Source organism: Gymnoscopelus braueri (genome assembly GCF_963280865.1).
Source record: "Gymnoscopelus braueri genome assembly, chromosome: 9".
Taxonomy (NCBI): Eukaryota; Metazoa; Chordata; class Actinopteri; order Myctophiformes; family Myctophidae; genus Gymnoscopelus; species Gymnoscopelus braueri.
Genome location: NC_137610.1, coordinates 4,314,177 through 4,340,233, shown reverse-complemented (window position 1 = coordinate 4,340,233; position 26,057 = coordinate 4,314,177). Strand labels below are relative to the sequence as shown.

At 42.9% G+C, this 26,057-nt stretch overlaps 1 protein-coding gene across 1 annotated transcript in view; it reads right to left on the bottom strand.

The window, feature by feature from the left end:
• Nucleotides 1-23,909, bottom strand: part of grm8b (glutamate receptor, metabotropic 8b) — a gene marked incomplete at both ends in the record, with an annotated part of 405,215 nt that extends 381,306 nt beyond the window's left edge. The window contains one exon of the mRNA XM_080438351.1: nt 23,487-23,909. Coding sequence (XP_080294477.1) covers nt 23,487-23,909 — 423 coding nt within the window. The remainder of the gene's footprint in view (nt 1-23,486) is intronic.
• Nucleotides 23,910-26,057: the final 2,148 nt, after the last annotated feature.

Below are 26,057 nucleotides of genomic sequence, written 5' to 3'. Positions count from 1 at the left end.
ACCACCGCATTTTTTGTGTAGAGACAGGAACTCGGTTTGGCTCGTGCCCTTTCGTAGTCCACTTCCTCCCGGGTGCTTCTGTGTTTATTCCTACTAACAACAACCACTATGTGTCTAAGGCAGTGGTGCTGACATAATCTGTGTTGAGAGATTAGGTAAACGCCGATACGATGATTGAACATTGGAACGGTTAGAAGAGTAACACAACACCGCCATATGGGAGGAGTCATGATGTGGTCATTACAATTGGTATATGTTGTGAGCTATTTTCACTGCATGACACCACCGAGTATAAAATAGGGCTTTAACCACTTAACCCGTTAAGACCGGGAACGCATCCGTGTAACCACTTTAACCATTATTTAATACAATTCAAAAATAGCAGATCTACAAGCTCATATGAGCTTGTAGATCTGCTATTTTTTGAAAAATCATGAAAATGTGTGAAAATCTTTGAAAATCTTTTATTTTTTAAAGCGAACATCTTTTACTTAAATCTTTGCTTCTGGGGGGTTCCTGGATCAACATATTTTGAGATGGGGGTCCGCGGCCAAATACACATCATTTGGGGGGTCCTTGACATGAAACAGTTTGAGAACCACTGATTATAGCAACATAAGTATTTCCTGGTCTTAATGGCTAAACCGTGTAGTTGACCGGGAGTCCCAGGGCTCTATTCCGCTGCTTTTTTCCACTCAACATCACATCTCTTCACAGAGAATAGCCGACCTACAAGCTCACAAGCGCATCGCTATAGGGTTCATGTGTTTAACCCATTAAGACCGGGAACGCATCTGTGTTATTTTTTAGATTTCTTTGGCTATTTTAGAAAAATCGTGAACATTTGTGCAAATCTTGGAATATATATATTTGTTAAGCATTTTAACTCAAATCTTTGCTTCTGGGGGATTCTACGAATGTCTTCTAAATCTTAACATTGTTTTGAAAAAAAATACGTATGTTGCTATAATATCAGCGGTTCTCACACTTTTTCATGTCAAGGAGCCCCAAAATGATATGTATTTGGCCACGGACCCCCATCTGAACATATTTCGTTCCAGGGACCCCCAGAAGCAAAGATTTGAGTTAAAAAATGTCACTTAAAACAAAGATTTGTACGAATATTCACGATTTTTCTAAAAATAGCAGATCGACAAGCTCATAGCGCGGCACTCGGCTTGTAGATCTGCTATTTCTGAATAGCCCAAAGACATCTAAAAATGACAGAGACGCGTTCCCGGTTTAACTGCGTTAAGTGGTTAATGACTGCTCCCTTTTTCCTAGCCTTTTTTACGGCAGAACAGCAGAATGACACTATTATGGCCATGCACAGCACAGACACAATTGGGCATTTGGCTTTTTCCTCCTCTTCTTGTCCCCCAGGCTCTTAGCAGGGCAGAGCAGTACAGTCTGTACTCTGTGTGTGCTGTCACTGCTCAGACATGGTACCATGATGTCCCCTCTCTCTGCGCCCGCCGGTAATAACCCTCCCCAAACTTATTTTTCTATGACAGCCTTCTGTTTTCTAATGGGATTCAGACAGCACAATTAAGCCATTTAGACCAGGAAATAATCTGTGTCATATTTCTATTAAAAAAATAGCAGATCTACAAGCTCACAGCGCGGCACCGAGTGCCGCTCTACAAGCTTGTAGATCTGCTATTTTGTTTTAAAAATCGTGAAAATGTTTGCAAATCTTTGAATATCTATTTGTTTGTTATTTTTTTACTAAAATTTTTGCTTCTGGGGGATTCAAATGTCTTCTAAATCCTAACAGTTTTTTTAAAAGAATGTGTATTGCTATAATCAGTGGTTCTCAAACAGTTTTCATGTCAAGGACCCCCAAAATGATATGTATTTGGCCGCGGACCCCCCATCTAAAAATATGTTGTTCCAGGGACCCCCCAGAAGCAAAGATTTGAATGAAAAATGTTCACTTTATAAAATGTATATATGTTCAATGATTTGCACGATAAAAAAAAAAAAAAAGCAGATCTACAAGTTTGTAGCGCGGCACTCAGTGCCGCACTACAAGCTTGTAGATCTGCTATTTTTGAATAGCCCAAAGAAATCTTAAAATGACACAGATGCATTCCCGGTCTTAATGGATTAAACTGTGTTGTTCAATTTCACCCATTATCAACAAAAATGACACAGACAGACTTTGACACAAATAATTCCGGCATGTCGGAGGAAGCGGCTCGTCCCCGGATAGCAGCCAAACGTGACATGAAATGCAAAACACCACCACCAGTCTTTGACATTATTTTGGAGATCCTGTTAAGACGAGTGGTTCTCAAAATGAGGTCTGGGGACCCCCCAGGGGTCCTAGAGGGGCTTTTGAGGGGTCCCCAGCAAAATGATTTACTATGTTGCATCAAACATCTGTGTAAACACTTAAACCCTATTGTATACTCTGTCTTTTTTTTTTTTTTAAGTGTTAACATATCTTCTCTTATGGGGGTCCCTGGCCAAATGCATATCAATTTGACATGACAATGTTTTAAGAACCACCACTGCTCTAAGATTATGCAAATCACCAAGCACGCTTCTCAAGAAACTTTTGCGGAGGGTGAACGAGGACATGTTGTCAATCTACAGGCTGCTGATAGGCTACTACGCGCTTTAATATGCGCAACATTTGCATAGCATTTACACATCGTGCGAATATGACTTCGGCAGCAGCACGCAATCTCTCAACACGGGCCTCATCTGAAGGCAACGCTCCACTTTCAATATGTCTCTTTATTTCCTGTGGTGCGTGGGAGCAATCGGATGACAGCGCTTATGTTCATTGTGGTTTTTTTTCCCCTGCGGGGCTTGGCCACACAAAACTGAGGGAGGAATATCCCAGAAAAAACAGAGGAGACCTTTGTGTGTCATTTTTCCCCACATAAAAATTGCTATTCTAGAGGCAGGCAAAAGGGGGGGATTAGCGTGAAGGGGAAATAAGCTCCCGAAACTAAGTGACAGTTGGGGTTTATACGAAGCAGAGAGAGAGGCTCACACCCCAAAGAGAAAAAGTGTCAGTCCGTCGATGCTGGAAGGGAGACGGCCATTTTATTCATGCGTGACATCACGCTGGCATCCAGCCAGCTGAGACGTGTAGCTACCGTACGGTACGGTACGGCAGAAGGCACACACACAATCACTGCCAGGTGTCATTCACTTTCCTCCCTGAGGCTTATGCCTGATTTAGTTGCGCGCCAGTGGCGCACGAAAATAGCCGATCTACAAGCTCACAGCGTGTTGCTCTGTGACACGCTGTGCGCTTGTAGATTGGCTATTTTCCGGTGTGAGACTGCGTTTAAATCACGGTTCATACCTTCTGCACAGCATGCAGAGCTTGGCAGGCACACTGGCGTGGGTCCCTATAGGTGGGGTTGATTTAATCCATTAAGACCTGGAACACATCTGTGTCATTTTAGATTTCTTTGGCTATTCAAAAATAGCAGATCTACAAGCTCATAGCGGGGCACTCGGTGCCGCGCTATGAGCTTGTATATCTGCCATTTTTGCAAATCTTTGAATATATATGTTTTATCATTTTATTTTATTTTATTTGTATTATTCAAGATGTATTTGGCCGCGGGCTCCCATCTCAAAATATGTTGTCCTAGGGACCCCCAGAAGCAAAGATTTTAGTTAAAAAAAAGTTTGCTTATTTATTTATTTTTAAGATTCAATTCTCAACTCATCAATTTTTTTTGTATTTTTTATTGCAGATCTACAAGCTCATAGCGCTGCACTCGGTGCCGCGCTATGAGCTTGTATATCTGCTATTTTTGAATAGCCCAAAGAAATCTAAAATGACTCAAAAGCGTTCCCGGATTGAATGGGTTAAGGTGCCGTTATAGTTAACATGCTAATCCCAGCGTTAGATTCAGGTCGTTTGGGAGGTATTTGAAACACCTGGCAGCCTGACTGCTTACAGGCTGGGTGGGAATACAGGGACAACGAACACAACACAGGTTGCTCACAGGTCTGATTAAGTGCCACACAGTGAGCATGTTCCCAGACGCTATTTTCGTAAAAAAGCAACCCAAACAATTTCATGCAATTTATTTGAGGATATCAAAGTCAATATACTGTTCATAGTGTACCGCACAGAACAGTCCTCTTTGAGTGATAGAACTACTTTTGAATGAAAGACAAATTTAATTTGAGTTAAATTGCTAAACCTACTGTATAAGATAATCACTTTGCTTATAACTTGGCAAACAGCGAAATTAGCCTAGAAAACTCACAAAGCGTCACACAAGTGAGCTTGTAGATCTGCTATTTTGAGTTTGTTTGAGTGGTGCCAACCACTCACAAGGACTGACTTTGTGTGTGCGTCTGTCTGTCTGTCTGTCCGTATGTTTGCGGATGGCCGCAACATGTTTGTTTCTGGCCTCAACAGCTGCAGCTGATTGCAACACAAAGATGCAACCAGTTACACTAATTAAACACAAACAGGAGTGTGCATAATGAACTCATCAAAGGCACCACTGGGTGTGATTTTTTTTATGTATTGTTGATAATTCTTGACTATCTTTTGGCAATTTTTGCCCATAACCGATACGCCAGGCGGAAAGTGCTTAAATAAAACTTCAAATGCACATAACACAACAGCGAGGAATTTGCATCCGCCATCTGCCAAGCCAGAGGAAAAAGGAAAATTACAACGTGGAGACTCCAGGCCTGTCACCAGCCTGGAAGCGTGCCCAGCGGGAGTTGCCATTACAGCAAATAGAAATTAGATTTACAATATTGTAGAGCAGGAGCTTGTGATCAGCATGGCGTGAACTTCCTCCGTCAGGCCTCTTTGCACCGCCGGCCAACTTGGATCATGGCGGGAGCCTAATTGCAGCGCGTTTACAGTAATTACAGCCAACTGGAAATGGCGTCTACACACACTTGCCAAGACGCATAAACTCAAAGGTTAATGGCACGGCGTGGTGTATACACTACATTATGTATTTTGGCTTGTACTTGAAGGACATTACTTTTCTCATCAATGTCATGAAACACAAAAAAAAGATGACAGCAAACTACTGTGTAGCTTGTTTAAAATATTTCCCTAAGCAAGGTAAACGCATGCATCAAATGTATAGAGACAGTGAGTGCAGTGCATCAGTCTAAACAATATACAAAAAAATATATATATATATTTATACATTTAAACTATAAACTATAGGATACCAGGTGAACAATGAACTGTCTAAATAACATCCTATTTAAATGACAATTTAAGCTTTGCATAAGTCGACAAGACTAGGTCAAGTGCTACGGGCTAAGGTGGAGTCTGAAGAGATGAGTCGTCATATGTTCTCATCAACATCATGAAACACAAAAATATCACAGCAAACCACTGTATAGCTTGTTTAAAATATTGCCCCGCGCAACACTTTTGATCATATTCAAAGCTGCTTTAACGAGCACCAATCCGCAGTGGTTGAAGACTCGGATGTTTACGGCGTGATTCTGCAGGAGTCTAGCATCTATCTGTCCGCAACTAATCCCGCAAACCCAGGGGTGTACTCTATAGACAAATCCACAGAACGACAATCATAACTGTGGTGTCAAGCGGCTGCCGCTCCGCACAGCGACACACAGTTATGATTGCCTACATGCAGCGTGTCTGTGGATTCGTCTATAGTTGGGGTGGGGTGGAGCGCCACGCCACTAGTTGTTTGAGCTGCACACGCGGCCGCACATGCATGGGTATGCGTGGGCAACGAGTTGCGATGTGACGCGTTGGGAGCTTGTAGATCGGCTATTTTCAAATAGTGTATAAAATAGGGCTGAAGTGGTTAATGTATTATGTTTTATAATAGCTGAGTGGTTAGTGAGCCCGCCTAGGGAGCCAGAGGTCCTGGTTGCCCCAGGTACGATTCCAGGCCAGGCCATATGTGTCGATGAAAATAAATTTGTCCCTGAGCAAGACTCTTAACCCCTAATTGCTCACAGGCCCTCATTGGAAACAAGACCGCAAGGACATTCATGAACGTCCTGTTAAAAGGAATTATCCTTATCCTATCTGCAAAGTAACTAGTAAATAAAGTTTTCAAATAATTGTAGTGGAGTAAAAGTACAATATTTGCCTCTGAGATGTAGTGGAATAGAAGTAAAAGTACTGAAAATTGGAAACACTTGAGTAAAGTCATGTTTTACTTTAAAACTGTACTGAAGTACAGTACTTCAGTAAGTGTACTTAGTTACTTTACACCACTGCTGGTACGTATTGTAGGTGTAGGCATACTGTCAGATGTTCTGAAGCGGTCCAAAGAGAACGTTTGGATAACAGTGGCAGATGTCTGCAAGGTAAATGCATATGACAACACTAAAGTATCCCCATTATGGAAGTAAATAGAATAACATTTTACATGGTTAATAAATGGGGCGCCTACATATTTAAGAGTTTATTTCAATGGGCGATGGCTCGTGTGCATGTGTATGAACGAGTGTGTGCACGTGACATATCGCTCCACTGTAAAAATCCCCAGTACAGCCCTGGGCAAACCGCAGGAATGATCAGCGCCTCATTTATTTTGTGCATCATAGCCAGTATGCAACAGGCATACCTCCATTATCCTTTGATAGACCGACAGACTTCAATCATCCAATCCACTGAAGACCACAGAACAAGAGTCAATAGCAACAGTAGAATAAGCCGTTGGGGGCAAATTTGGCACATTTTGCGCAATCCATATTCTCAGTTGTGCTGCTCATCCCACAAAATTGCATGTTCCTTACAAATGGGGCACTGTTTAAAGGGACACAAACAGGCTTTCCAATGGTTTGAAAGTTATTGCCAAGAAGCATTGTTACAACCGAGAAGTACCCTACCAAACACATATTGATATTTCCGTATATTTAAAAATGAAATAATAATTTTAACAACCAGAATTATTGGTTTGGACAGCAACCATTAAACCTCTGTTTTCAATGGGTAAGATACTTTTTTACCCTAAATATATTCTTGTAAGGCAGCCATTGCGTTACAATGTTGCACACGACATGATTACTGCTGCCTTATAAAAGGTAGCAGGGAAAAAGCAAACCTTACGCATTAGAGGTGTTGTAAAAGTGTGACACCTAGTGGCTGAATATTGTCCGGTGCCCCTTTAAGAACAACATTTGAGTAAATGTACTTTCTACCACTGGAAATCTGACCTGAGCAAACATGTAATACTAACACCCAAAGTCATGTGGGAAAATGAACGTATGGACATTTTTCCCAGAATAAATCATTTGGAACACATCCACTGGACTAAAGTATTAATAGTTAGGAACCAAATGGTCCCTGACAGAGTACAGGCATGTTATAGGTCTGTAACTCTGAGTGTACAAATGGAACCAAATTGACCCTGAAATGGAACTAAAATGGACTATTTTATTTGGTTCCATTGGTACACTCTCTGAATTGGACTACAATTCACAATTCTTGGATTTAGCAGATGTTTTTTAACCAGAGCACCACTAAGCAAGGTAAATGGTAAATGGTGCATTTATATAGCGCTTTTATCCAAAGCGCTTTATATTTTGCATTACATTCACCCATTCACACACACATTCACACACCGATGGCGGAGGAAACCATGCAAGGCACCAACCTGCTCATCGGGAGCAATTAGGGGTTCAATGTCTTGCTCAAGGCCACTTCGAAACTAACTCTGAGGGAGCCCGGGATCGAACTGGGAACCTTGCAGTTTCCAGTTCACTCTACCCGGCCACTCTACCCCTGAGCCACTGCCGTACAGGTAAACACAAACATCAAATGCATAGAGACAGTGTAGTGCCTCGGTAAACTAGGATCACAGGTAAACCAAGAACCTAGCATCAGTCTCAACAATATGCATTCAAAAAATGGTCTGTACATTGAAACTATAGAAACTATAGGATTCCAGGTGAACATGGAACCTAGCATCTGTCTAAATGACACTCTTAAAAAAAAAATCACCCAGTGCCAATTGCCTAAGCTGTAATCCTGGGCGCAACTCTCCCTCTGCCAGCCTGGGGAGAGCCCCGAACTGAGCTCATGCTTCCTTCAGTCGGGAAGCTCATGCTTCGCGGCTGACCAGTTTAGAGACCAGGATTACTGCATGTTTTTTTGTGAGGGTGCCTACCCTAGGGGACATGGGGAGAACATGCAAACTCCACACAGAAAGGCCCTTTCGCCAACCCCACCTAGGGTATGGGCTCTACCCTAAAATAACAATAACAAATTATATTTAAATTACAATTCTCTTACTATTACTCTTACAAGAGTCTGAAGAGGTGAGTCTTCAGATTACGACGGAAGAATGGGAGTGAAACTGTAGTTCTAACTGCAATGGAGAGTTTGTTCCACAGTCTGCGAGCCAGAAGGGAGAAGAATCGGGGACGTGTGGAGCGTTGTCTCGGATGTTTTAGGGAAGGCTCCCTGCTTACCTGCGTTAGCTGATCTGAGTGAGCGGGAGGGTTTGTAGGGTTGGATCAGGCTTTGAAGATAAGGGTGCGCCATGCCTTTGGTTGCTTTGTACTGTAGGTGTCGTGCTAACATCAGAATCGCTGCATCAGTCAACTCCTCTGGAGGAATTACCTTCACTTTGTAATAATGATGGGTCGGTCATGATCGATTCGTTCTTAAGAACTAGTTATTTGACATGAACATTAACAAACACGTTCACTTCTTGAAACTGTTACGTTCACGCCCCCCCCTCCCCCTCCCACCGCACACACGACGGGCGGGCTGTTATTCCTCCCGCGAGTCGCGACAGACAGACCATCAGGCAGACAGAAAGCTGTGCTGTATAGTTTTCCAGTATTAAACATGCATGCGTATTGCTATTTGAATTGAAATAAAGGTAGCCTACAGTTGTTCCTGGACAAAAGACAGATAGTGTTAGCACCACATTTAAGTATCAAAATAAATAAATATGCATGGTCCCAGACAAAGGACAGATAGGTCAATTAACACGTTTTAGTTTGAGTAGAAGATGCAAATAGTATGCTACAGCTACTATTCATGAAGTTAAAGGACATGGTTGGAAATCGATAGTCATGTGAGTGTACTGACTTGGGCTGCTGTGTATACAATTATAATTATTATTATAAATAATTATCTACAAATAGAAATACTTTACATTATATATTGTAGTAATCTATTACTTACTACATTATATTACAAAGAAGATGGTGCAATTAGATCGTGAATGACAGTGCTGTGTTTCTGTGCAGACTGTGCAGTCATGTCAGTGGGATCAGATGCACACAGTTGCATATAGTAGCCCATACGCTCCGCCGGGACCGGAAGCGCTACTGAACGAGAACTTGAACGAATCATTTGAACGAATCATTGCCGTGAACGTGAACGAAATCGTTCGTTCACTGAAATGAACTGTTTTTCCCACTACTTTGTAATAATGTCAGCAGCTGAAGATGCCCTCACTTTATGTATACAGTATATGGCAATAAATAGACTCCTACTGCTGCTGCCCTGGAACTATTGCTATGCATACAAATACATGTTTGATATCTGTAGCCAAGTGATGTATTTCACCTGCACAAGATACTGATTCTATATCTGCTGTTATTCATTTCTACTGCTAAACGTACATGAAGCCTTTCTGTTTCATTGTATTTCTATTTGGACCATGTTCCCTATACTTAACGTTGTATTTATTGGACTTTGGTTCCCTTGTTGACTTGGTTTCCCTCGTTTCTTCCTCTATTCTTGACTCTTTCTTTTGTATGCTCTCTCTCTCTCTCTCTCTCTCTCTCTCTCTCTCTCTCTCTCTCTCTCTCTCTCTCTCTCTCTCTCTCTCTCTCTCTCTCTCTCTCTCTCTCTCTCTCTCTCTCTCTAAAGTAATTCTTTATTTTGTCATCAACAAATAGTCAGGGTTAGGAGGAAGTGCTCCTGTGGGTGAAGTCAGCCGCGGCACAATTTGAGCGGTGCTCCCCTCCAATCTCAAGATTCCGGGCCGCGGTGACAGTTTTGTGCTGATACTGTGTGAGATAATTAGATTTTCCCCACTGTGATGTGGTTAGGCGGTTTCATTTCTCCATTTATTTTGCAATCATTCGTACCACGGCAGGAGTCGTGCGGTTGCGTTTGCCGTGCGTTCTTGACACTTTCTTGTGGGGGTTTAGCTAAAAGCGGCAGCAAACACGCAAAGTCTGCCGTAATGAGCCCAGTGCTATACTGACTACACATTTCCTAGTGCTTGCCTTCAGTTTGTTGGGTTTGTGTGTGAATTTATTCTGTGGTGCATGTAGACTAGAGTGATGTCTACTGTATGTTTGCTGCCCATAATATGTCTTCCGGTTAGAATAAGAATTTATTGTCATTATAACAAGGTACAACGAAATGTTAAAAGCTCAGCTTCAAAGACCCAGGCCAATATTATTTGACTTTTTTTTATTATTTTTTAAAATACAATTTACATCCCATAATGTTGTAACCCTTTTTTCACCCAGTGCCAATTGCCTAAGCTTGTAATCCTGAGCGCTACCCTCCCTCTGCCAGCCTGGGGAGAGCCCCGAACTGAGCTCATGCTCATGCTCACCTGACAGGGGGAGTTTCCCCGGTAGGACGTAGCGCGTTGAAGGAACACGTTATTCCAACCAGTTCCCTTCCCCTCCATCAGGCGACAGGCTCACACGTTGTGAGCTTCTAGATCGGCTATTCTTGCCATCCATCGCACAACGAGGTATACCAGGGGCTTAAGTGGATAAAGTGCTTCTCACTTGAATCGTTGCCGCGGTATTTCTAACGTTTCTTTGGAAATACAACGTATAATTAATTTTCCCAATGACACACAGACTTGTCATAGCAGCATGCAAATCTCTCCGGCCGAGCTCGCGGTCCTCTCTGCTCTCTCCGTGATGAGATGACTACGCGCGGGGCCAAGCAGCCTCCTGGCACCCCGTTTCAATTTGGGTTCTTAATTGAAGCCGCCTATGTGCGCCCCATTTCCAGACTCCCCTCAAACGAGCAGGCGGACCCAATAATTACAGTCAGAAGTGTCGAGATGGGTCACTGGATGGAGAGGGTGTGTGTGTGGATGTGTGTGTGTGTGTGTGTGTGTGTGTGTGTGTGTGTGTGTGTGTGTGTGTGTGTGTGTGTGTGTGTGTGTGTGTGTGTGTCGGGGGAGGGGGGCTGAAGAGAGCCACAACTTTAATTATTATGCTCAAATATAAGAACCCCCTCTCTTATCTTCCCCATCCCACATTCAATGCACGCACGCACGCGCACTCACACACACAGTTGGAGGGCATATTGATTAAGACTGCAGTGCGACACCTCTTGCAATCTAATTCTATAATGGAAATCAGAGGGTGGCCGTCGCACGCTATCCAGGAAGATGAATTCACACACACACACACACACACACACACACACACACACACACACACACACACACACACACACACACACACACACACACACACACACACACACACACACACACACACGTAGTCGTGCGTACACACTCACATGCACACACATCACACCTGCGAGCCCACACAGATCTCGTTCAAATTCAATTCAAGCGCACACAAACACATGCACGGACGCACGCGCACACACACACCCCCATCCCCACCCAGCTGTGTTGTCGAAAGACAATTCCAACAGCAGTGAACCTTGCTAAGGAGCCCCCCCCCCCCACTGTTCCCGGTGACCATTTGAAACATTTATTACCTCAACATATTCAAAAGGAGTCCCTCCAGCCCCCAGGCCATGAATTAATCAATGAAGTTATTACTTCTCCTGCCAAAAAAAAAAGGGACAATGCTCTGTTGAAACCCTTACAAGGGAACAGAGGAACCTTACGATAAGGCAACGTGTTAATCATCATCATCTTATAATTAGTGGTAGTGAGCCTTAATTTCCACCATGGCCTGTTAGGATGTGAACAAGATGCAGCACGAGAAGACCTAACAAAAGGAGAAAAAGGAGAAACCACATCCAACGGTGGGGGGTAAATCATCCAGGGAATAACAGTGCGGTGCCAGAAGAATGGAATTTCATTAACATTTTATTACTGGGGGAAGAAGCCATTAACGGGACAGAGGTCAGGCCTGCAGAACATGAAGTGGCAGCGCTGTGTGCAGCGCTGTTGTCTTTTTCTCTCTTCCCTTTTGAAGTCATTCAGATGCAATACCGTTCAAATAAACTTATCTTACCAGAGTACCTTTCAAAGCAGCATTACAAATAGTGCTTTATATGCAATAAAAGATGATAAACGGACTCATAACGGGATGAAAGTTCGATACAGAAGATAATAATAAATGTTGTTGTTCCGCCAGCGAGAGCCTTCTGGTGATTCCAAGGACGACTTCGCCCATTTTCAACCTGTTTTCATATAATTGGTCCCCACTAATGCTCATGATAATATGGCGCCATTTTTTTTCCGACTCGGTCTGTGTCTCAGAGGAGGGCTGTGGACAGTTCAGAAACCATGCCTACCAATGACATCATCGATGGCGAATCCAAGCTAATAGAAACGCTTTCTATTCCTGGAAAGTTAGCATGCAATAATGGAAGACATTGTTCTCGCGTTAATACAAATCTAAATCAAATAAAAAAATATTGTTTGAAAAAGAAAATCTGTCCAAAGATGATGTCACTGGTAGGTGGGTTTCTGAAGTGTCCACAGCCCTCCTATGAGAGACAGAGTGAGTAGATTTGTTTTTAAATCATTTTATCATGAACATTAGTGAGGACCATTTATATGAAGATAGGTTGAAAATGGGTGAAGTCGTCCTTTAAGCCTGATTTATGCTTTGTTGTGCGTCGGTAGTTGCGTGCGGAAAATAGCTGATCTACAAGCTCACGAGGGCGTCTCATCCGCGCCGCCTTGTGAGCTTGTAGATCAGCTATTTTCGGCCCAACGTTGAAATCAAGCCGCCGGGTGAAAAATGTGCTTTGGCAGGAGAATGACGAAGTTGTGTTGAGCCTCGCTCTTGTACTTTTTACTGTCGAACACAGTGAAAATGACGGTGGGCGGGCAGTATATATATGAGAATAAAACCTGCACATCAGCAGACCCTCGCCTCCCTCCCTCAAGTCTTTTTTTTTTTTTTTAAAGCTAATTTTAAATAACCGACGTTGAGAACCAACCCTTCTCTGCTCATTAAACATGCCTGACTTGAACAAACACGGACGGTCCTCCGATAAAGATGAAGCATGCAACTCATTACAAATTTAGCGAGCTATAGCTGCTGCGTTGTTGGCCACGGGTCTGCCATAACAAAGCCTCGCGGCTCTAATTCGCCTTAGTTACTCTCCTATAGCGCTGCAGAAAAACATTATATGTCAATGCGTCATGCGTTCAAACCATTACTCATCCTGGAGAGATGTCCAAGATGCGTTGCGCTTTCAGTTGAGGAACATCAAACTGAAAGACTTGGGGCTGTTTTGCTCCTAATGAGAGTCCCTCCAGCTTTTGTTGTTGTTGTTGTTGTTGGTGGTGGTGTGTGGCGCTATAGGGGTGTGCCCTGGGGCTCGTCACGATTTAAAACAAATTAACCCATTCAGTCCGGAAACGCATACTGTGTCATTTTAGAGTTTTTAGCTAGCATGGTTTTATACTTCGGGCCAGTCAAAAATAGCGGAAAGACAAAATATTTTTCTGAAGGTTTGAGATATCTGAGATACATAGAGAAGGGGTAGGACCTGATAAGTTTTCACAAAACTTCTTCCTACTCCTTTTTTGAATGTGGAAAATAATTTAAGGATGATGTTAAAATAACTTTGGTGCAGTTTTTTATCAATGTTTTCCATTTTTATTTCCTTTCATTTCTTTTTCCCATTTATAGTTTTTATATGTTCGAAATAAATGAATAAAAATGTGTGTGTGTGTGGGGGGAGGGGGGGCTTGCAAATACCAGTGTTACCAATAATACTAATTAAGGCTCTGTTCCATTTAGTGTAGTACAGTGGTTGTCAATTTCTTATTTTCAAGGACCCCCATAACTCTGAGAGTTACACACCCACCATAAGGGGCCATTTGGGAACCAAAAATGTAGTGTTTCTAGTGAGCCAGCATGCACAATATGGAACAGAGCCTTCATTAGTATCATTGGTAACACATGTGAAGGAAGTAAGGAATGGCTGCTGTGCATAGAGCCTATTACACAATTGGCACATTGGTGAGCTCTATGTTTATGTTAGACCAATCGGGTACAAGATGACAAGATGAATGACTGACATATTTAACGACTGTAACCACTATATAATTCATTGGCCAGGTGTTCCCCAGGGGTCTATGCTTGGTCCCATCTCCTTTTCTCCCTCTACACCAAATCTCTTTGCCGAAAATACCCCAGCTACCATTGATCCATAAGCTCACAATATGAGATATGGATCTGCTATTTCCACAATTTTTTTGTATTAAATCAAGGAATAACAAGAGCGTGTGAGTAAATAATAACTACATTGGAATCCATGGGAACACAGGTTCTTTTTTTTTTCCTCCTTTCCTGAAAAGCTACTATTTTGGAAATGTCTTCCACTCGACAGCGACAAGGTTTATTAGGACTTAGTTTGCGAACACTAACTGTGGTCAGTGTGTCAGTGAATAATTGGGGAGTTCATAATCCCCACACAGCTCCTCCTAGACATTTTGTGGGATGAGGTCATCGGCAGGGCATGTTTTACACACACAAACACACACACACACGCACACACACAGAGCAACAAACTGGTCATTATGATGGTCACAGAGGTCTGTCAACCCCCTGCAGTTAAAGAGTTGCATTGGAGAACATGTAAGCTGACACCGCCATACACTGCTTATAGCAGAAACCATGCTCCCACAGGGCTTATGTGTGTGTGTGTGTGTGTGTGTGTGTGTGTGTGTGTGTGTGTGTGTGTGTGTGTGTGTGTGTGTGTGTGTGTGTGTGTGTGTGTGTGTGTGTGTGTGTGTGGTGAGGTTGACGCTGTGCATATCCATTGCGTTACTGAGAGCGTAATGAGCCAGGCCTCGGGCGACGGCGGCGCATCATTTGGATCGATAATAAGGCATCAGGCAAGGTTAGTCTGTTTATGTAAGTCAGCGGTGTGTGAAACGTGAGCTTCCGTGTCCGGGATGTAAACGTATCCTCGTCATGTGGAAGAGAGACATGCAGCCCGGCATGTAAACGTATATGTCAGCGGTTCAGTGGAAATCTTTAAAGTGTTCCGTGCGGCACACCCATATCTGACCACGTAACACGGCAGACAAAATTTCGCCTCGATCCACGTGGATTTTCAAAGCATGTTTATTTTAAATCAGTGTTTTCTGTTTTTAGCTGGTGGGAACGCATCTGTGTAACCACTTTAAAAGGTAGGGTAAGTGATATTTTTTGGTTAAAACAAAAAGTATTTTGTTAAAAGGTTAAAGCACTATATTATGATAGTAATCATTGCTATAGAGTGTTTGTTCAGTAACAGGAGTCTCCCCGTCTCTCCAGCTCTTTAATAAACAGAAAATACATTTTCCGGTAGGTGTCAAAATCTCAACCAATCAGATGAAAGTACCAATTTTTAAGCTTCATTTTTATAGTGTTCCAGTTCCAATTTTGCCTGCTCATTTCTTAGTGTCATCACTTCCAATTTCACTTGTTTAATCTATATCCTGATTGAGTTCTCTATCCTGATTGGATAAAATTGGAAATGAAACTGAAACTGAAACGAAAATGCATTTTCTGTTTTATAAAGAGCTGGAGAGACAAGGAGACTCCTTTTACTGAACAAACACTCTATAGCAATGAGTACTATCAGAATATAGAGCTATTTAACACTTATTTTAACCAAAGCAAATCACGTACCCTACCTTTAACCATTATTTTATACTTTGGCTATTCAAACATAGCAGATATACAATCTCATAGCGTGGCACCGAGTGCCACGCTATGAGATTGTAGATCTGCTATTTTATTTGAAAAATCATGAAGATTTGTGCAAATATTTGAATATATATATTTTCAAAAGCGAATATTTGTAAAATAGATTTGGTGTACAGGAGGGAAAAGGAGAGATCCCAGTCAAAAAAGTACTGTACATAGGGTTTAAGTGGATATCCCCCATATTCACACCGTGTCATAGAAATACTGTAGCTAAAATAGCTTATCTACAACTCACAGTGAGCTTATAGATCTGGTATTTTTGCTGTGTTTGGAAATGTTGGAAAAATTTTGACATGTGTTGGAAAAGCTTTCCCTATAATGACATGGCCAAGACAGGGACGCCAGGGTGAAAGTAACCTTGCATCACCAGGCTTCCCACCACAGAGGAAAGCCTGGTATTTATTCTTAAACGTTTGATAGAAACCAAAAAAAAGGGTACTGGTGGTGTGTTGGCATCGTTTTTTCTTACAAAATGCTAATCAATTAGTTTAGTCTCGCTAGTCGCACTACGAGTTAGAATAGATGGACATACCAAACAATTATCATACCAAAAGAAACTAAACGATTATACCAAACTAAACACATTTTAAACTACAGGGAATCATCATCAGAAAACCGAAAATGGTATTGATCCCAGGCTAGGTTGAAAGTGACCCTTCAACCTGGGAGGCAACCGTTTCTTGGAGTCATTTGATATGCTTCTCTGTCACAAAATCATTCAAGCCCCCCAACACTCTCAGTGAACAACTCCCTATTGGTGGCGCTATTCATAGCCTCCGCTGTCCACCTTATCTGGCCTGGCTGCACGTCACCATACACCATACATGGGCAACTGGCGGCCCGGGGGCCACATGCGGCCCCCACCTACACTTAATGCGGCCTGCAGGTTAATATCGGAATACTGATATATTATTGATTTCAGCTGTTGCAAATTCCAAACATGCAAACATGACCCGCTTTAAAATTCTATTGTCTTTTTTATGTCGAATGTACTTGTATTTAAGTTCATAAAGTTCACATAAGTATAACTAAATGCATTTGAAATTAAATAAAAATTTAACTTTTCAGGATTCCAATAAAAATAAAATAGCAAAAATAGAAGATCTACAGAGCAAAAATAGAAGATCTATAGAGCTCAAAACGCGCCGCGTGCGATGCGTTTTGAGCTTGTAGATCTGCTATTTTTGCTAATTTTGTGTGACATAGAATGGTCGAAGTACCGCTTTCATTTATGAAAAAAAGTTAAAATACGGAGATAAGAGGTGTCTGTCCGACAGTATATGAAATGTGGCCCTCTGGAGCGAGTGTGGAAATATAGTGGCCCTCTCCATCATCAAAGTTGCATCACCCCTGCCATACACAGTGGATATGAACGTAGTGGCTGGCTGCGTTAGATATGGTTGATGGAAAGCACCCACGTCTATGATGTCTCAAGCCTTCTATTCCTGGCTCGTATACGCAGTCAATTTGTGCCATTACCGATACAAAGTTAGCATGTCGATAAAGACATGGCAATATAAAAAAGCCGCTAAGAACAGTACTCCCCTGAGACGGGTCCATTAAAGCTCCATAAATAATCTGACTTTGATACAGTACATTACTGAGCCACAAATAGCTCTTATAACCCATTCAATCCGGGAACGCATTTGTGTCATTTTTAGATTTATTCGGCTATTCAAAAATAGCAGATCTACAAGCTCATAGCGCGGCACAGAGTGCCGCGCTATGAGCTTGTAGATCTGCTATTTCTTTTTTTTATCGTGAAACCTTTGTGCAAATCTTTTAATATTTCTAAAATATTTTGTTCCAGGGACCCCCAGAAGAACTTAAAGCTTTGAGTAAAAAAATGTTCCCTCGGTGCCGCTCTATGAGCTTGTATATCTGCTATTTTTGAATAGCCAAAGTATAACGTTTTGGATAAAGTGGTTACACAGATGGGTTCCCGGTTTGAACGGGTTAAATGACATTTTCTCGTAGGAAACCGTTTGGAAAATAGCTCAATGTAGTTCACCCCAAAACAATCTTATTTTCGTTTTTTCTCACGAGACTCAAAGTTGACTCAAATTATTGGCTCAGGAATGCGACAAAAACAAAAACATCTCCATGAATTCAAGTGTCCATGGGGTGTGAAATCGATAGGAAAAAAAGTCATTTTGAGGGTGAACTATCCCTTTAAAGATTTTGTCTTTTTCGCTGAACAGCACAAGCCACAAATAGCCACCACAGAGACAGAGGGGGGGGGGGGGGGGGGGGAGAGAGAGAGAGAGATAGAGAGAGAGAGAGAGAGAGAGAGAGAGAAAGAAAAGATGAGTGACAAGCACTCAAGGGACCTGAACCCACAATGTTGTGATCCAACGATATGCAGCATCCCTAACCGGTAGACGACTAGCACGCTCCACATATCAGCACAACTCGCTCTTTATCATATCACTATCAGCCAAAAATAACTATAATCACACTATAGACACTGCACTTAAAAATAGAGAAAACACGGAAAGACGTCCAACTGGCTTGGTGCAAGATTGGTTCAGGATTGCATGATGAAGCCTTTATGAATTTATACTTTTTACTTTCATTCTGTGGCTTCTTCTCACCCCACAGGAGAATAGACCATACTACTACATTCCTTTGTATTAGTATTTCATTAGTGTTTGGATAGTTCATGCATCTACCGATAGTCAGTCACTAACACTGAAATGCATACATAGATGTATGAATATAAAGCAGGACACTGATGAAAAAAGGATGGATATGCTGTGCACTGCATATGTATCATGTGACTAAATAATGACTACACTGGATCCACTGGAACACAGGGTCTTTTTCCCCATTTCCTAAAATAATAACAATAGTCTTTATTGTCCCCTCAGGGATATTCATCTCCACAGTCTGTTCCAACAGAAAAACACATAACCATATAGAACACAACAACATAGCACATAAACAACACAACACCAAGACATTACATGAACCATCATATCAGCGAGGCAGTTTGTTTTATAGTGCAGCAATGGCTGAAGGGTCAAAACTCCTACAAAGAAGAACCTATTGCCATTTTCAAAGTTCTGTATCTTGGTCCAGATGGCATGAAGTCTGAGGTGACGACGTAGGGGACGATCAGTGTCATTTGCTATTGTGAGCGCTGCTAAACGTGTGATGGTTCCTATCTGGAAGTGTGGGGGTGTGGTAAGTCAGGGTTGATTTCGACGACTAAAACTCTGACGAAAAATGTTTGTCGACTACCTTTTTTCACTGACGAAAGCAAAATAAAAATGAAATAAAAACTAAGCTATGATGACTAAAACTAAGACTAAATATACTGACAATTTTGTCAACAAATAAAAACTAGACTAAAATGTAAGGGAGGGATTAGAGGAGAAGAGATCCAGTAGAACTAAAAGACAAGTCATTTTATGTTTGGTTGTGCTCTTAAAATAGCAGATCTACAAGCTCGCAACACGTTGCGAGCTTGTAGATCGGCCATTTTCAGCATGCAACCAGGTGTAAAATCAGCCATTACGACGCCATCAAGGCACCGACAAAACTTTTCAGATGACTAAAATGTGACTAAAAAATGTAATGGAATAAATGGAATTTTATTCAGAAGACAAACTATATCAAAATTTGTTGTCAAAATCAACACTGTTGGAAGTCCGATGATTTTAGAGGCAATACGGGTAATACTGAAAAGTTAGTTTTTGGACGGAGATCCGTCTCCGTCCCAATAAACACCCTGCGGAAAAGGGGCGTGCACTTCCACTCCATATTTATACACCTACCCAGGAAAGGGGGCGCGCCTGGAAAAAAGGCTCCCGGAGGGTCAGAGGGTGCAAGGGGAGTGGAACAATACAACAGAGCAGGTTGAATAATGCTTTTGTAAAGTAGTAACAGAAGGTGCAGGGGCAACAGATAATGGTCTTAACGGATAACATGAAGTCTCTGCTGACAACGTGTATGGATAGATGTGTTGATCAAAACTGAAAAGTAACAGTTTCCACCGACAGCGACCACAACATTCTATTTTAACTACTTGAACCCCAGCATCCATATTCTGGGGATGAACATTTGCCACACATAGCAGATCTAGATGCGTTGTGAGCTTGTAGATCGGTTCTTTTTGGCAAAGAGATTTGCCAAAAAGAGAGATATTTGGAAAAAAAACGGTCCAAGTACAGATAACGTTTTCACTAAGTTTTCACTAAGAATAGGGGGGTTAAGTGGTTATACCAGGGGTCTTCAACAGGGACCCAAAGGGGGTCCAGTACAGGGGGGCCGCCAAATCTTTGTGTGATAGGATATTTTTTTAAATAACGACTTCAACCCTAGCATCTGAGGAGAACTTTAGGCAAAAATAGCCGATCGACAAGCTCACAACTCTTCGTGCTGCGAGGCTATTTTCAGCAAAAAAGGTTTGGGGTGGAAGTATTGGCGGTTTAAGTGGTTAAATGTCTGAAAATGCACGTTAACAAAATCTGCAAGACATTTTTCTACAATATGTAATGGTGGGGGGGGGGGGGGGGTCCCTGCTTCATCTCTCTCTCTCAGCTAGGGGGTCCTTGGCCTGGAAAATTGTTTTTGAAGACCCCTGGGTTATAGAGAAAAACTCTGAAAATCCAACAGAGGCCATTATTTCTTTTTCCAAGCTAATTTGGACGATCACCCATGTGTGCCCTCGCCCCGTCCCCCTTGGGACATAGCATGAACTGTAATAACGCAGCCCTTAACCCATTAAGACCGGGAACGTATCTGTGTGTCATTTTTAGATGTATTTGGCTATTCAAAAATAGCAGATAATACATGCTTGTAGATCTGCAAATTTTTTTTATCGTGAAAATTGGTGCAAATCTTTGAATATATATATTTTTTAAAGCGAGAATTTTTAACTCAAATATTTGCTTCTGGGGGTCCCTGGAACTAAATATTTTGAGATGGGGGGGTCCGTGGACAGATACGTATAATTTTGGGGGTCCTTCACATGAAAAATGTTTAAGAACCACTGATATATAGCAACATTAAAAATATATATATATTCAAAGATTTGCACACATTTTCACGATTTTTCAAAAGTAGCTTGTAGATCTGCTATTTTTGAATAGCCAAAGGAATCTAAAAAAATTACACACAGAAGATGTGTTCCTGGTCTTAAGGGGTTAATTCTAATGGGCTGTCATAATTGAGCTCTATCAGCCTTAAACGATGAGCCCAGTCATGCGTGTATACCGTAGCCTTAATGTCTCCACACCATAAAGGAAATGTCAGCGCCCCGGCCTGCCCTCCGTCTCTATACATCCCATTGACGGCGCTGTGTGGCAGTTTGAAGAGACACGCTCGCGTCAATAAAAATCTCCCAACAAAAGACCAGCAGCTAGCAAAATGAGACCAATAACAAGCTGTACAATCTTATTAACCACTTAAGCCTTATTTTGTGTGTGTGTGTGTGTGTGTGTGTGTGTGTGTGTGTGTGTGTGTGTGTGTGTGTGTGTGTGTGTGTGTGTGTGTGTGTGTGTGTGTGTGTGTGTGTGTGTGAGTGAGTGAGTGAGTGAGTGAGTGAGTGAGTGAGTGAGTGAGTGAGTGAGTGAGTGAGTGAGTGAGTGAGTGAGTGAGTGAGTGAGTGAGTGTGTGTGTGTGTGTGTGTGTGTGTGTGTGTGTGTGTGTGTGTGTGTGTGTGTGTGTGTGTGTATATATATATATATATTATTCACAATGTGGAAGAAATTGTTCCACATTTCTTTAAAATGTTTGTCTACTACACGAACACACTTGGCCCGTGTTCGGGGGAGGGAAGCCGGGGTGGGGAGGGTGGTGTCATTGCATGTAATCCTACGGGCTGGCGGGCGGCATCTGTCAGCAGGGAGTGTTGGGCGGGAGGAGGAGTAGAACGAAGGCCCTACGTCCTCCCGTTGGGGGCTCCTCACTGGCAGGTGAATCAGTCGAATACAACAGCAGTGACAGACAGCACAAAAATGTGTGTGGGGTTGGAATTAATTGGCATAACGACTAAATTAAAAAGCAACACAACAACATATTGGAAAATTAAGAAATAGGGCCACCAGGTTGAAAGCAGTTAAGATGACTTCCCACGGCGCCCAGGGAAAAGCCATGCATGTCCTGTGCATTCTAATGATGACCAGAGACCATCTGAGCCCCGCCGCACATGCTAATAACCAACACCGCCACCGCCGCTTTCTGACCTTTTCATTCAAAGAGCCAACCCTCTGCTATAGCATAGCGACGGGCGGCGAAGTAAGGCTTTAATAGCCACCAGGTCCCCTGTGCGTAAAAACTAAACAATGTGTGCACTTGTGTGTCCACTCTGCCGACACCGTTCTGGTCGTCGATCACCAAACTCCCTAGAGGAGACTCTACCGTAAAAGCCTTTGTAACAGGGTCTTTATTCCGGGTCAAGAGGAAAAGCATGCGATGCACCTTTGTACTGTATCTAAATACAGAAGTCATATTTTAGTCACGCTTCAGCCAGGTGCATTAATTGCACACTTATCTGGAACAACAGCCATTGTATCCGCCGCTGTTCCGAGTGTGGGGTCAACGACTCACCCAGACTAACACAGTAAAGTCCTGAGTGTTAATTCAACTCGGAGAGTGTACAAATGGAACCTAATGGCCCCTCTAAAAGGGTCCCTTTGGTTAACACGAGGACTTTAACTGCGTACAGAGACAAGAGACTAAAACCGGTGATTCTCAATCTTACATTTCAAGGACCTTCACAGAGCCCTGTTTGAAAAGATTTTTCATCTATGGAACCTCAATCTACAAGACTTGTTTTATTGTTGGACATGATTTGGTCTGATATTGTCTGACATTTGCTCCAGAACGCCTTAAGCTAAAAAGGGATAGAACCCTCCAAAAATGTTTTTTTTTTTTTTTTATCGCATTCCTAAGCCAATAATTTGATGACCGGCAGTGGTTCCGGTAGGAGACACACAGAGTCTCCTTTGTGTCTCCTATTGGAACCGCTGCCTACCAAATGGTCATCAAATTATTGGCTTAGGAATGCGATAAAAACAAAACAATATCCATGAATTCAAGTCTCCGTGGGGTGACTTTTGGGGTCACCCCATAAGGAAATGTTTTGGGTGAACTATCCCTTTAACTGTCTATCTACTGCAGGTATATAGAGATAACAGTGGAGAACTCTGATCACAATAGCCATTCTTGTACGTTCTCTGTTTTCTTGTACAATGTAATAATAGTGAAGATTAACTATCACTCACTTAGATGGGGACCCCCTGGAACCCCTATCAAGGACCACTGGGGGGGTCCCAGGCTCTCATGTTGAAAACCACAATGATTTAGGCCACCATTAGGTTCTCAATCTGGGGTCCGGGACCCCCTCAGGGGGTTCTTGAGGAGTAACAGGTCTGTAACTCAAAATAGTGTACAAATGCGGGTCCATTTGGTTCCATTTGTACACTATCTTGTGTTCCATCTGTGCGCTCTCTGGTGTTCCATTAACACTGAGGATTTTGCAGAGTAGATAAGGGCCACAGAAACTAGGGGTCCTTGAAATTACAAAGGTTGAGAACCACTCATTTAAGCAACACCAAAACACAAACAAAAACAAACCACAACGCATGAAAAAAAACAGGGTTATTTTTTTGTCTTACCTTGAACAGGCGTAGGATGTTGGCCACCATGATGGACACGGAGCTGGCCGCCGCGCCGATCACGCCCACCACCTTGTCGGGCTTGGCGAAGATGGGCGCGTCGCCGTTGGCACAGCGCACGTCCGACGCGTCCCGCTCGATGAGCGCCTGCACGAAGGTCAGCGACTGCTCCAGGGCGTAGGTGTCGCGCGAGCACGTGTCCAGGATGCGCGCGCCCAGCGTCACGTTGGGCAGCAGCTCCGGGTCCTTGTTGATGAGGTCGATGGCGAACAGCATGGCCTCCAGCCGGTGGATGCCCTTCTCCTTCTTCAGCTCGCCGCAGGGCGCGCCCCGCTCGCCGCGCGAGTGCACGGGGAACAGCCCGCCCAGCATGATGTCGCCGTCCAGCCGGATCGAGTGCGCGTACTCTGGGGGGGGCGGCATCACCGCCGGCGGCTGTCCGAGCCCGTCCGCCGCCGCGGCGACCACCACCACCACGGCGGGCTTCTGGTTCTGGTTGTTGGCCCACGCCAGCAGCCAACAGCAGCTCTCCACCATCAGCAGCGAGAGGATACGGTGGTGGTAGTGGCGAGGGAGAGAGGAGGGGGGGTGGTGTTGGGACGCCATATTGGGACACACAGGGACACCGAGAAGGGGCCTGAGGTGTTTTGGCCGTGCGTTGGTCTGTGAGAGGATCGGTGGTGTAACAAGAGTGGTTCACAACCTCAGCCTGATGGCCTGAAAGTCTAATATCTCCCCCCGAATGATAGGGAATTCCCTTTGGCTTAGTGGTTAAGATGTTGGCTTTCCACGCGGGAGACCCGGGTTCGAATCCCCCCGTGTTACAATGGTGCCCGTGACCCGGATCGGGTTTCACCGTGGGAGGAGGTCAAAAGGGGGGTGAGTGTAACAGAGTGGTTCACAACCTCAGCCTGGTGGTCCTGAAAGCCTATATCTCCCCCCGAGCGACAGGGAATTCCCTTTGGCTTAGTGGTTAATATGTTGACTTTCCACGCGGGAGACCCGGGTTCGAATACCAGGCGTTACATATGGTAGACAAGCCGTCTTGGATGTGTTGTTGTGCGTCAACGGCCAAGTCAACAGTACATGGTTTCCCCCCCTTCCTCAGGGGTGTATAGGACAGGGAAACAAGCGTCCCACTATACTCCGGGGTGGGACAGGGGACAAGCGTCCCACCTAAGCAGGGTGACCTATCAAGAGTTGTGTAGAGCTTCTGATTGGCGTGACGACCATCACTGTGAGGAGAGGGGGGAGGTGATGGTAGGCTGCAGATTCAGGGAGATGTGGTTGCTGAAGAGAGGCGATGGTCTCACTCCAAGAGGCTGAGGTCTTACATCCTTATAGGAGCCTGTTTGAAATAGAGACAAAGACTCGAATTAATAATATGCCTACACACACACACACACACCCGGAATGAAAAATGTACTTCAGTAAAAGTATAGGCATCAAAATGTACTTAAAGTAGTAAAAGTACTCAGGTATGCAGAATGCCCCATTTCAAGTTTCAAATGAATGTATATTACAAATATTTTGAAAATGGCAGATCTACAAGCTCACAATGCATCGCTGTATCTACATTTCTATCTAGGAACCTAAGTTCACACACACACACACACACACACACACACACACACACACACACACACACACACACACACACACACACACACACACACACACACACACACACACACACACACACACACACACACACGTCTGGTGTCACATTAAATTACATTTTAATTAACACATTTGCGATGGGTCTGACTCATTTCCTAATTATAAAATGTGATTTGATATGAATTTAACGTGCCAAAACGAGATAAAAAATATCCCTAACAAACTCATAGGCGTTGAAATTAAAGGGGTTCTTACTGGTTTTATACTGAACTGAAGAGCGAAAAAACAACAACTGAATTATCAGTCGTTTCCAGAGACTTGCTCAAAGCTTTGAAAGTTTTCAAAGTCATTTTAATAAGATTAAGACGCAAGTGGATTTTCTTTGGTCAAAATAAGTCTTAAATAGCTCTATATATTGTGATAGTACTAATTACTACAGAGTGTTTGTTCAGTAACAAAAGTCTCCATTTCTCTACAGTTCTTCAATAAACAGAAAATGCATTTTAAGGTTGGGAATGGATACCAACTCAGTCAGGATACAGATTAAACAAGTGAAATTGGAAGTGATGACACAGAGAAATGAGCAGACAAAATTGGAACTGGAATGGCTGACTTTTGTCACCAACCTGAAAATGTATTTTCTGTTTAATAAAGAGCTGGAGAGACAGAGAGACCCCTGGTACTGAACAAACACTCTATAGCAATGATTACTATCACAATATAGAGCTATTTAACACTGTTACTGAACAAACACTCTATAGCAATGATTACTATCACAATATAGAGCTATTTAATACTGTTACTGAACAAACACTCTATAGCAATGATTACTGTCACAATATAGAGCTATTTAACACTGTTACTGAACAAACACTCTATAGCAATGATTACTATCACAATATAGAAGCTTAACCCCCTCAAGGAACCATGAGGGTCCCTGGACCACCCTTT